Source organism: Daucus carota, chromosome 3 (assembly GCF_001625215.2).
Source record: "Daucus carota subsp. sativus chromosome 3, DH1 v3.0, whole genome shotgun sequence".
Classification (NCBI taxonomy): domain Eukaryota; kingdom Viridiplantae; phylum Streptophyta; class Magnoliopsida; order Apiales; family Apiaceae; genus Daucus; species Daucus carota.
This window is the reverse complement of record NC_030383.2, coordinates 43,690,533-43,703,736: the sequence shown is the minus strand read 5'-3', so window position 1 is coordinate 43,703,736 and position 13,204 is coordinate 43,690,533. Positions and strand designations below refer to the sequence as shown.

The following is a 13,204-nucleotide window of genomic DNA, read 5'->3' as shown; positions in this document are numbered from 1 at the left end:
CTAATAGGAGTTGGTGTCACATATTTTACTTAAAATAATTTAAAATTTGATAGAAAGAATTTGATACTTGGGTATGATACATACAATTTTAATTTATTATTTATAAATTAAATTTTTTCACACCATTTAAAATATATTTAAAAAGTTTATAAATAATTAAAAAGCTCCCGTGCCTTGCACGGGCTATAAGCTAGTAATTGTAAGAGAAATTTGGGTCCTTACTCAAAGCACGAGACTTTTGGGCCTGGCCGAATGAATTGCCTTCGGAACAAGGAGAGTTATCCAAAGTCTGCCTGTTGGATAAGCTTTTCTTGTCCTACTATTGAATTAGGTTTATTTATGTTGTTATTTAATAAATGTATAAACTAATTGTCATTTATAAACTGAAAGCTAATTAATTATAAATTATAAGTTTTATTGATATATTATAATTTTTGAAATATACTATATATGTATAGTTATAATGGATAATATATTATTACTATATTACAAATTTTATACAATAAATTGCAACTTACTGAAAAATTATCTAACGTTCTATAATATGTAATTAAAAGGTCCCGCTTAGGTTCAAATTAACGTTCTAAATTCTCATGTGACCCCGCACTTCTCATAATTTATTAAGGGTTTGTCTAATGTGTGCCCATGGGCACATGTTAAGCACTAAAATTTATAGAATTGGAAGGTTTTGATTGGTGTGGTTGGTGTAAATGCAGGGGGTGCATCATTATTAAAGAAGGTTAAGCCAATAGAAACCATCCAAATTCATCAATTTTTGTGCTTAATGTGTGCCCATGGGCACACCACAGAAAAACCGATTTATTAAATTAAGGTGATCCACACCCTCACCAATAAATGGTCTTTCGAGTGAGAGGAATGTTAGAATATAATATAATCGTCGAGCTAGACTCTCTGACTCCAATATTCTCGTAATTCATTAAGGACACAAAGGCAAGTTTATGCCCCAAAGATAGACGCCGTGATCCACTCTAGATCCATAAATGAGCTTTCGAGTAGGGGGAATGTTAGAATACAATATGATCTTGGTAAACCCTCCTCCTAACACTTTGAGATTTTAGGAGAACTACTGTACCTCAAAAGATGGGCGTCCGTGATCCACTCCCCCACCCAAAAATGAGATTTCGAGTGAGGGAGAGTGTTGAAATATAGCATAAGATCCAATTGGAACCTTTCTCTAGCATTTTAAGATTTTAGATGGACTGTTTCTCAACAGATCTCCTAAAAATGGGATCGACGTTAATCGGTGGGCATGCTGATTAGAGATTAATCTGATGATCGAGGATTAATTGAAAAGATTATTTGGATTAAAAATCGGATATTCTTAAATATTATAATAAAAATTTTAATATATTAAGTTAATTTACTATATAACATACACCGTCCGTCCCTCTCATTTATTTACAGTTTTTTTTCAGCGCTCGACAAGCATTTTAAGGCTCTTATAAAACATAGTTCCGTAATTTATTTTTGAGATTTTTTTGTGATGTATAAAAATTCAAACGTCAAATTTTTATTCAAAAGAAAAATTAAAAAATAAGTTACGGAATTATGTTTTTTTAGGAGTATTCGAATGCGTGTCAAACTACCAAGGTAAACTGCCTAGGGAGAGAGGGAGTATCATTTTAAAAAATTTATATTGATTAATCGAATTTCAAAATAGAAGGGGAAGACACTTGTTGAGAATTAATCAGACGAATTATATACTTATATATAATAAGCGCAAGGGAGATAATTTGGTCGCATGGTTACATGATTCAAAAGCTTATCATCCGTTGGATCGTATATTGAACAAATAAGTACCGTTAGATTAGAACAAAATTAACTTCTAATTCTATAAAGCAACGGTAAATTTTAAATTTTATTTAATTGAAAATTTAATTTATTATCTATATATTAAATTCTTTCACACCATTTATAATATATTTAAAAAGTTTATAAATAATTAAAAAGCTCCAGTGCCTTGTACGGGCTATAAGCTAGTAATTTTTAAAATCATGATCAAGAATACTACGATTATCCGGTTCTATTGTACAATATATAATTTATGTCACAAGTAGCTAGTTCAAGTCGGGCGGCAACTTGTTTTAGTCTAAGAAGACAAGTTGCTAGGCAGCATTTGATATCTATACGTATTCTCTGTTTCAATCTAATACGATCAAGTTGGTAGGTGTAACTTTCGTTGACCTTCAACTCTTTTGGCTGCGCCGAGTTGATATGAAACTGTATGTTTGAGAGAGGTAAGCGATCAGGAGCCCACTTAATTCAAGTGTAGGAAGCAGATGGTCCAGGTATAGGCATGTTGTTGTCTCCTCGTAAACTAAGCTGTTCAAGTGCATGGGCTAACGTGAGCGTCATGTTAGTTGTTACCAAAGACGACCCTCTCCTCTTGCTTGCACTATATTTTTATATGGTCCCTGTTCATGCCTAAGGCCTAGCTTACCATCTTCAATTTAAGTATGTGAGAGTTTAACTTGTTTATAACATATCAAACAAAACAAGAATTGAATTGGTGGGGGCTTGAATGTATAAGTCTTCCACATGCACTATTGACCCTTCTTCTACTACAAACCACGTGCCTCCCCTCCCCCCTTCTGATTGTGTTCTACTTAATCTTAACATCAATGCTATTTCTTTGTACCTGTTGTTTCAACTTTGTGTTTGTGTTGGTAAGTTTTGATTAGACCAGAAAACATTAGTAAAATTAGCTACTTTGGATTGGAATATCTCATGTTCTGCCGGTCTTAACTCTGAGAGCCGATATGAGTAAGGTTGTTAATTGATATGGTCTATCAGATATCTCGACTTATATCTATTTTGAAAACGATCCAAATTTGACGGAGTCAATTAAATTTTTGGATGCAAGTTTGGGAAGCTACATTTTACAGACAACTCTAGTTGTAATTTGTAGCAAGAAATCAGAAAGAACAAAATATAATTTGCTTGGCAGTATTGTGAGGCAATAGTACATGAGAAGCTAGTCCCACCTGACCCGTTAAAACTAAATCATCAAAATAAACCTATCAGACGATGTTAACTGGAATTAGAGACCTGGTGTATGCCATGTTTATTAGAACGGTGACATTTAAGTGACAGCAGGGCCATCTCTTTCTTTCGCATTCATATACTAGTACTATCCACTAAATCCAATTATCACTCCAGAATTTAATGAATTTTGTCTTGTTTATTCAATCATTGTTCACCTCAATATCTAGATCTTATGTTACCTTAATGATTCGATGTGATTCTAGCGTATGATTAGAGGTATTGAGTTGTCCCATCTGCATATATGGAAATTTCAGTTAATCTCAACCCCATAATGCAATTTGTTTCAGGCTTTCAGCTGTGATACTCCCTCCGTCCCATCATTTCTATACATTCCCAAAATAGCAATTTTTTATAATATAAAACACTACTACACCCACTACATTCTCCCACTATCTCCATTTTATAATAATAAAAACACTATTACACCCACTATCTTCCTCCACTATCTCAAATCCATTACTCCCTCCGTCCCAGTCATTTGTATACAAATGGCTGGGACACGGAGACCAAGAAACTGGGTAAGAAATGAGTAAAGTTGGATGAAAAGTGGGTATAGTGGTGGGATCTATTTATATTTAATAATAAATTTAAGATAATGGAGGAAAGTAGTGGTTGTAATAGTGTTTATATTATTATAGAATGGAGATAGTGGAAGAAAGTAGTTGGTGTAATGATGTTTTATATTATAAAAGTTTACTACTTTTGGAATGTATACAATTGATGGGACGTCCCAAAAAGGAAACTGTATACAATTCATTGGGACGGAGGGAGTATTAAAAAATATATGGGTCCCACCACTTTACCTACTTTTCATTTAACTTTCCTCCTTTCTTACACTTTTTCTTGGTCTCCGTGTCCAATCCCAATGTATATAACTCACTGGGACGGAGGGAGTATATATTTAACATGCAGCAGGCTACCAATGCTTTTTTTCTTTTTGCATTTTAAGTGCCATACCTGCCGCTAATTTGATCTAAAAACTTAATTATATATATAAAAAACTCTTTTTTATATAAAGTCTTGTTCCTGTACAAACGGCTGAAAACGAGCCAATATTTTCAAAAGTATGGAATGTTTGTGGATCCCGAGAATGAATTCTGAGGTGGGCCTTGATTAGACTTGGGGTAGGGGTGTGCATGGTGCGGTTCCGAACATTAACCGTTATCAAACCGATGAATGCGGTTCGGTTCGGTTCGGTTAATCATCATCAACCGTAACCGCACCGATTAAAACGATTTTTCGGTTGCGGTTAACCATTAGTCGATTCCGATTTTTTCCCGGTTTTTTCACTATTATTTACTACTCTTGTGCATAATGATTTTTTTTAAAAAATATAAAATTTTCATGAACATACACAATATGTTCGGTTACTATTTACTACTATTTCTATATGAGGATATAGGAAACATTACATACTTTCATCTAAAAAACTGTAGTACACAATAAAAACTAAAACATACATATTTTGACAAGAAATTAGATGATGTCAAGTCAATAAAATTACCCAAAATCAACTAATCATGAAATTCAAATAAAAAGTTTTCAAAAAGTACATAAATAAAAAAAGTAGAATAGGTTTCATAATAAAATTTGATCAACAGATTAACAGCAGAGATATTTCTGTTTTGTGGCAAATCACAATAGCCCTAGTTTTCGATCAAGCGCTCCTCCAAATATTTGGGTGCCCGGTTATTTAAGTGACTCAGCAAGTATGCAAGTACGGGTCTGTGGAAGAAGAACCTCCATATAAAATTAGATGTGAAGTTTAAAAATGACTAAGGTGCTTTATTACTAATATATATATATATATAAATATATATATATATATATATATATATATATATATATATATATTTTTCGGTTCGATTAATTTCGGTGCGATTTTAGCATAAAATCGAAAATAAAACCGCACCACTAATTTCGGTTTTTTATCTCGGTTATTTTCGGTTTTATTTGCGGTTTGGTTTTTTTGGGGGTGATTTTTCGATTTTTTTAGGTTTTTTTGCGGTTTCGGTTTTTCCTGCTCGCCCCTACTTGGGGACTCAGGCCTCATTTGTTAACAGGGGAATGGTACCAAACTGAAGGACACCTGCTATTCAGATCATTTGTCATAGTAATACTTAGCTGGACGACACAAAGATTTAACTGGACGACAGTAAAATTTAGCTGAATGACAGGAGCATAAAAAGCAAGCTGGATGATCCAGGACAGTAACGAGTGATGCCCATCAGTTTTTTTTCCTTTGTGTGCAGTTTAGAGCTTGAGCATTATTTTTCTTTTTTCACTATTTCATTGTTTTTATTATGACTTATTCCAGAAATATTACCCAATATTCTTTTCAAGAAAATTCTTTAATTAGAAAAAATATAATTTCTTTAAAATTTTATTTTAAATTAAATATTTATATATGTGATTTAATCTTTCTTTTTTACAACAAGTAATTTTAATCAAAAGAACCTCATAAATATTATCATGGAACTATGTTATTTAATTTCGTTAAATCTTCTTGCAAGAAAATAATTAAAACAAAGGATTTTAATTATAGCATTGCATAATATTTATTCAATTTCTTAACAAACATAATAATAATTAAATATCACACAATATATCTACATTATCATTCAGAAAATTTTTATCAAACAATATCTATTCATTCAGCGTTCAGAAATTTTTATCATTCAGAAATTTAATCATTCAGAAACTGTCGTTCAGATTTAACAAATGAGGCCTTAGTGGACGGGTGTGGACCTTAGCAAGAGGGGAAGGCCTAAACTATCGGCTTTGAGCTTGTCTGGAGCACTTATAGATCCTGCCCGGAGTCTAAATAGGGCTTCGATAGATTGAGTGGGATCGGGAATGGAACTCAAGTGGGAGATGACATTTAGGGATGAGTGATGTCATATATGCCTAAATTTTCTTAGTTCGTATTTAAGATTCGCATTTTTTACACACACACTAATTAAACCGAAATATTAAAAGTTTGGACGATGGGTCGAGTACGGACTTCTACTGAATTATGAGTCTACTTATATAATCAATTATCCCTTTTAACTAAATTTATTATCTTTTCCAATATTTTTTAACTAAAAAAACTCAATTATTCTACTATAAACCCCACTTATTGTACAAACTAAAAACCAGCTGAAATATCACTAAATCCTAAAGTAAATATCACTAATTTATATAACAACACATCTCCACCTCCATCTTCATCAACCCCACCTCCGCCACAGGCTCCACCTCCGTCATCGGCTCCGTCACCACCGCCTCCACCTCCATGCCACCCGCCCCCTCCAGAACCACTACTTCCATGCCACCTCCAATCCCTTATTTCTCCAACAACATAGTCTCACCTTCATCTTCACTAAGCCCATCTCGGCCACTGCTTCCACCTCAGCACTCGTTCATACTTTTTTTTTCATCTCGGTTCTAGTTTAAAACACGGGCTTCCACCTCCTTCAGCTCTCGTTCATACTTTTTTCCTCACCTCGGTTCTAGTTTAAAATACAGCGGAGTCACTATTTCGAAAATAATCAGAAAAAATTTATATGAACTTAACATTAATTTAATTTTTGGAAAATACTCGAAAAAATTATGAATTTAGAAAGAATTGATATAACTTGGTGAAGTTTAAAATGCTTTACTAATAAAGAGTTTTTTCCTCATATTAATTTTTACTTTTTATATTATAAATTCTACAAAAAGTGAATCCCCTTTCAGTTTTTTTTGACCACTTTCTTTCTAAACTATCCTCAGATAGGTCCTTAGTTGATGATTAAATATGTATCCGTATTTAGCTCATGTATAATTTGAATTACAGTTCATAAATTTTTCTCTCGCATTCATATATTTGTTTATATATCCAAAATACAGAGTTTGAGAGTTGAGACTCTGTGTATTTTCATATTTAATTAGAATGAAGAGACCGTTGGTTTGGCAAATATATAATGGTCCCCGGGCATTGCATTAATGCAGGGAAGCGACAGAATTCACCATTTTTGTCTCTTCCTGGTGACTAAGTAAAGATGCTAAAAAAAAAAGGTGAAAAAGTATATTAAACAATGTCCCGGCATTATGTGTTGTCACTTGTCCCTCGGTCTATAGAAAATCTCGTATATATAAAGTAGTAGCGAGAAATTAGTGTAAATTCGGCCATAAAAGTAAGGGAAAGGCCTCTAAATCAGGGCGTCAAGGGTAGGGGTGTTAACGAAACGAATTCGAAACGAATACTATAGTTTTTGTATTTGTATTCGGTTTAAATATACATATTCGGATTTGTATTCGTTTATTATCCGAATAGTTATTTGTATTCGTATTCGTATTCGGTTAAGTTCACGAACTATTCATATTAGTTTAAGGCACTCATTTAAAAAAAAATGAAAAAAATAACTAAACTGCTGACACGTGACAAAAGTTATAAACTCCCATATTTCACCAATTCAAGCAAACTATAAAAAGTACTAATAATACAGACTACAGTCATCCAACTCAAATAATATAAAATTCAAATTACTGATTGAACAAACCTGGATAAACCAAAATATGTGACATTTTGTTTCTGATTTGTCGGTCTGTGGCTATAACTAGAAGAGCTCCCCTTACCAGTACATAATCTTATTAAATAAAAATATAATATTTTTCAATATAATATAAAATAATATGAACAAAGTTCCATGTAGTCCACATATTTACTGTAATAACGTAGACCACGTATGTTCTGCAACTATAGAATGACATAAAAACATTGCAAAATGTGTTATTTTGCAAATCATGTTCTATAAACATCATTATTTTATTAAAAAAATTGACAATCCTAAACATTCTACAAGTTAAATAGTGAAAAACACATTATTCTGCAAAACATGTTAAGTTTGCAGAACATATTTACATATTACAGAACATATGTGTTCTACTTGTCGAACATAAATGATTTTCAATATTTTTCATGAAATAGTGATATTTATAGAATGTATTTCACAAAATAACAAGTTTCATACATTTTGCAATGTTTTTATGTCATTCTATAATTGCAGAACATACGTGGTCTACGGTACTACAGTAAATATGTGGACTACATGGAACTTAACTCAAAATAATATATATATATTTATATATATATAATTTAATTTCCGAATAATTAAGCGAATAGCGAATACGAATATTTATCTATTCGAATTTGTATTCGTTAACAAACCGAATATTTTTTAAAATTTGAATTCGTATTTGTATTTGCTAACAAACGAATACGAATAATGTTAAACGAATTCGAATACCGAATATTTCATTAAATATTTGTTTCGTTAACAGCCCTAGTCAAGGGTCACCCTTTCACCTACTTATTTTTTGTGGGTGATATCTGATGGACTCCCAAACATACTCACATTGTTGAATCTTATATGGTTTTTTTTAGTGTATTTAGGTGCACATGCTAATTATTAAAATCTATGAATTTGGATATTTTTTATTGGTGTGATTGTTGTAAATGTAAGAAGTCCATCATTATTAAAGAGTATAAGTTAATTAAAACAAATTTTTTTTATCGAATTTTGTGTTTATTGTGTGCACATAGACATTATAAAATAACCGATCTTATATTAGGCTTTCGGGTGTATATACTAAGTACATGTCATGAACACAAGTTTTGTATGCTTAGAGTCGAGATCTTTCGTGACATTTAAAATGGGCAAGCTGTAGCACAAATATGAACATAAATCAGGTGGCTACCATTAGTGGTATAGCTGGTAAAACCCTTATATAATTGAAGCACTTCAAGTAAACAACGAGTAAAGTGCACTTTGAGATCCCTGTGTCTCAGTTGTAAAGATTGTGCGTATATGTATATGCTCCATAATGAAACTTTCTAGTCTCAAATTGTACCAAACAAAGATTAATTAGCTGCGTTCACGATTTTCTGTGATCATAAAATATTTTACACCAGATGTCTAGAGTTGACAAATGAATCAACACCTGATCGGCGCATAAAGAAACACATTCTTTCATTTTCATTTTTCTGATTTGTAAACGAAAACAAATGAGGTTTTAGCTTGCCCATTGGAATAATATGCGGCTGCTGACTTATTACTATCGCTTACTAGGCCTACAATAAATCGGTTGACTTGAGGTGAAAAAGAAATCCCAGCAAATTGCATGATTAAACAAAGAATGCGAAAGTAACTTGTATTTTAAGGGTAGAGGAAGAGGGAGGAGGGGTGGGGAGTTGTGGCCGACACGAGAAGGCGAGATGGGACACGGGAGGTTGGGAACACATGGACCATGGCACAGTCCTCGGTCCAATCTTGCATGGGCTAAGTGAGCTCTTCACCCATGGTATGTTCAAACCTCTTCACGATTCGCTGTCGGCAATTGCCTTGCGTTCTAACATTTCCTCTTTCTCCCTACATATTATTTCACTTTTTTGAATTTGTTTTTTCTTCTCTTTTTGTTTTATTCATCCAGCCAATTTGTTATGACAATTACTTTCCTGGCCACAAATTACAAATATATGGACAAATAAATTCCGGAATGAATAAGAATCAAACATATAATTTAGGAATACGAGATAAAATTTTCTCTCCGGATTATCCTATCGATCACGCTTCTCCTATATATTAAATCGGCCAATACTAGGTATCTCAAATTATTTTGCCAAAACTGTTTCAAAATAGGTCATATGTCAATTTGGAATGATTATATTAGTCAAGTTGACGTAACTGTAGGGGTCCATGTCTATTTAATAGCTCGATATCCAATTAAAAGATGAAGACGTGAAATTTTAGGGAATTTTTTTTAGAATACCTTATATTTTCTTATTAAATCACGGAATGTTAATAATTTGGGTTTTTTTTAATAATTTATGCATAGTAAAAATAATATTTTTACAACTGGTTTGCACTATATAAATATTTAGTGTGAAGAGAAATACATCTGGTAAAAATAGAAAAGAACATGGGAGGAGAGAATGATCTGTAACAAGTGAGACAAGCATTAAAATCCTGATGGAATAGGAATCCAAACAAGAGAATAGAATTCACTGTAGACTGATTTGGACAAACACGGTCTCTACAACTAGTAGAAAGAGTGTTGTAATATTGCCTTAGTCAAGCGCGTGTGATACTCGTCCAGCAAAACTGATGTTAAATAAGCAAGATTAAGAAGGTCCTTCCACATATATCCAAGATAAATTGTTTAGTCACGGCTGAGTTGGCATAATTTTGCTATATATACCCAGCTTTGCCACCACATTTCTCACAACAAAAATCAATCAAATATCTCTCTCTCTCTCTCCACTTTTCTCCTTCCAGCCAACACTTAAAAACACCATTCCGTGGTTCACATAATTGCCGATACATTATTTTCCGAAACAAAAAATGAAGATGCTAGCAAAGAAAGCCATGTGTAACTCTCACGGACAGGATTCTTCATACTTCCTAGGATGGGAAGAGTATGAGAAGAACCCATACGACCAAACCAAGAATCCCAACGGAATCATTCAAATGGGTCTCGCCGAGAATCAGCTCTCGTTTGATCTCCTTGAATCGTGGCTCAAGAGCAACCCAGATGCAGCTAGCTTCAAGAGAGAGGGGGAATCCATTTTCAGAGAACTCGCTTTATTTCAAGATTACCATGGCCTTCCCGCTTTCAAAAATGTAAGCATCTTTATTTTATTTTTCTCTCGTCAGGTTCGAGACTAACAATTGGGTTTCGAGACTAATTTTTTTTTTTTACCTTTAACTTGTTACAGGCATTAGTTGATTTCATGTCCGAAATTAGAGGAAACAAAGTCACTTTTAATCCCAACAATCTAGTTCTCACTGCTGGTGCAACCTCGGCTAACGAGACCCTCATGTTCTGCTTGGCCGAGCCTGGTGACGCGTTCCTACTTCCCACTCCCTACTATCCTGGGTATGTACGACCGCCCTTACTTTCGATGTTTATTTCTAAATTGCCGTTACCAAATGGACATATGTTTCTTGAGCATCAAGCAAGTTGCTAATAATAATTTTAAAATTATGCAGATTTGATAGAGATCTCAAGTGGAGAACTGGAGTCGAGATTGTACCCATACATTGCACTAGCTCAAATGGCTTCGAAATCACTGAATCGGCTTTAGAAGAGGCCTATAAGCAAGCACACAAGCTGGACCTGAGAGTAAAAGGTGTCTTGGTCACCAACCCTTCCAATCCACTAGGCACAACATTGACCCTTAAGGAGCTGAACCTCCTCGTCGACTTCATTCAAGCCAAACGTATTCACTTAATCAGCGACGAAATCTATTCAGGTACCGTCTTTGATTCACCAAGCTTCATTAGTATCATGGAGGTACTCAAAAACAGAAACTTGATGAACACCGAAGTGTGGGAGAGAATTCACATTGTGTACAGCCTTTCCAAAGATCTCGGTCTACCGGGTTTTCGCGTTGGAGCAATTTACTCCAACGATGACATGGTTGTGTCAGCAGCCACAAAAATGTCAAGCTTTGGATTGGTCTCTTCACAAACTCAGTATCTCCTATCCGCTATGCTATCCGATAAGGAGTTCACACAAACCTACATTTCCGAAAATCAAAAGAGACTTAAGCAACGTCACGATATGATGGTCTCGGGACTTCTAGAAGCCGGTATCAGCTGCCTAAAGAGCAACGCTAGCTTGTTCTGTTGGGTAGACATGAGACATCTCTTGAGCTCCAACACCTTCGAGGCCGAGATGGAACTTTGGAAGGACATTGTTTACAATGTTGGACTAAATATCTCCCCTGGATCATCTTGCCATTGCACTGAACCTGGATGGTTTCGGGTGTGTTTTGCTAATATGTCTGAGGAAACACTTAACCTCGCAATCCAACGCATTAAATCCTTCGCAGAAGCTACCATTAAGACACTCATCGACAACAAGAGTCAGCAGCAATCTAACAAGAACTCTAAGAGAAAGTCATTCACCAAGTGGGTTTTTCGTTTATCGTTTGGCCGGGAAACCAGCGAACGATAGTCGGCGTGCATGCACAATATCTACATTATTTTTTTTTTATCTCAATGTATCATTGAGTTACATTCTTTTGTAATTTATGTATACGTACATACAGAGAGTTCACTCAATCCCTGTGGATTAGCAGTGGCATCTAGTTAATTACTTGTATACCTATACTTGAGTTCTTACATGAATGAAATCACATCTGAATCAATACTTCCACAAGCTTATAATATTCTGTCAACAACAAGTAGCTAGTTAAATGAGCGGAGTATCTATTCAATTCTTCTCCTACTTTGCATAATCCTAAATAAAATATATAACATGTAATTAATATTAGGGATATTTATAGGCAATAGTATTTAACATCATTCGATTTTTAACTATAACATGGTTCTGTTTGGAACCTGACCATGTGTGTGTGTATATAGATATGTGTGTGTGTATGATTCTATTCTAAATTCTATAATTATTCATTTTAGTAATTTGGATAAGTTTGGATGTTATATTTCTTATATTAAGTTTAATTGGTGTTAATCTGTGTAATTACGATCTTAACAAATCATTTTCTATCAAAAATGAAGTGTTATGATAGTCTTATTTGTTCTTTTTTAAGGGTGTTTCTTCTCAAGTATATATATATATATATAGGCAATTGCTCAAATACAAATCACTAAAATAAAAAATAAAATACAAACCAAGAGAAACTATACCTAACTAACAATACCCGCCCCTATATGTCATCACACACCTCCTATATGTCATCACCCATCTAGGGTGGGCCCTCGCCTCCCACTCAATCCACCCCGGGCCCGCTAGGGCCTCGCCAAAGCTCCGCACATGCCCTGGACAGGCTCCAGACAACCTTAAGAGCCAAAACTTTTTTTTTTTTTGCTAAATGAAAATTAAATAAAAGAGAAAGGATTACATATCTAGGGGCATACCCCGCGAGATAAAAAGAGCAAGAAACAGATCAATCAAGATCATATTCCCTTAACATAAACTTCTCAGAACATAGGGGTTCCTCCAATCATAAAGCCATAAACGGCAAGCTCCTAACAGGAATTAAAATAGAGATAAGTTAATATAAATGAGAAGCTAGATGGGGGTTCTTCTTGACGCATCGCTGAAAGTCGACACAACTAAACAATTTAGCCCTGACATATCTTTTAAC

At 34.1% G+C, this 13,204-nt stretch overlaps 1 protein-coding gene across 1 annotated transcript; it reads left to right on the top strand.

The window, feature by feature from the left end:
- Positions 1–10,306: 10,306 nt before the first annotated feature.
- On the top strand, positions 10,307–12,248 carry LOC108211632 (1-aminocyclopropane-1-carboxylate synthase 3). The gene is made up of 3 exons (XM_017383281.2): positions 10,307–10,712; positions 10,808–10,968; positions 11,082–12,248. The coding sequence occupies exons 1-3, from the start codon at positions 10,434–10,436 to the stop codon at positions 12,049–12,051; spliced, it is 1,410 nt and encodes a 469-aa protein (XP_017238770.1). The 5' UTR covers positions 10,307–10,433; the 3' UTR covers positions 12,052–12,248.
- The last annotated feature ends 956 nt before the right edge of the window (positions 12,249–13,204 follow it).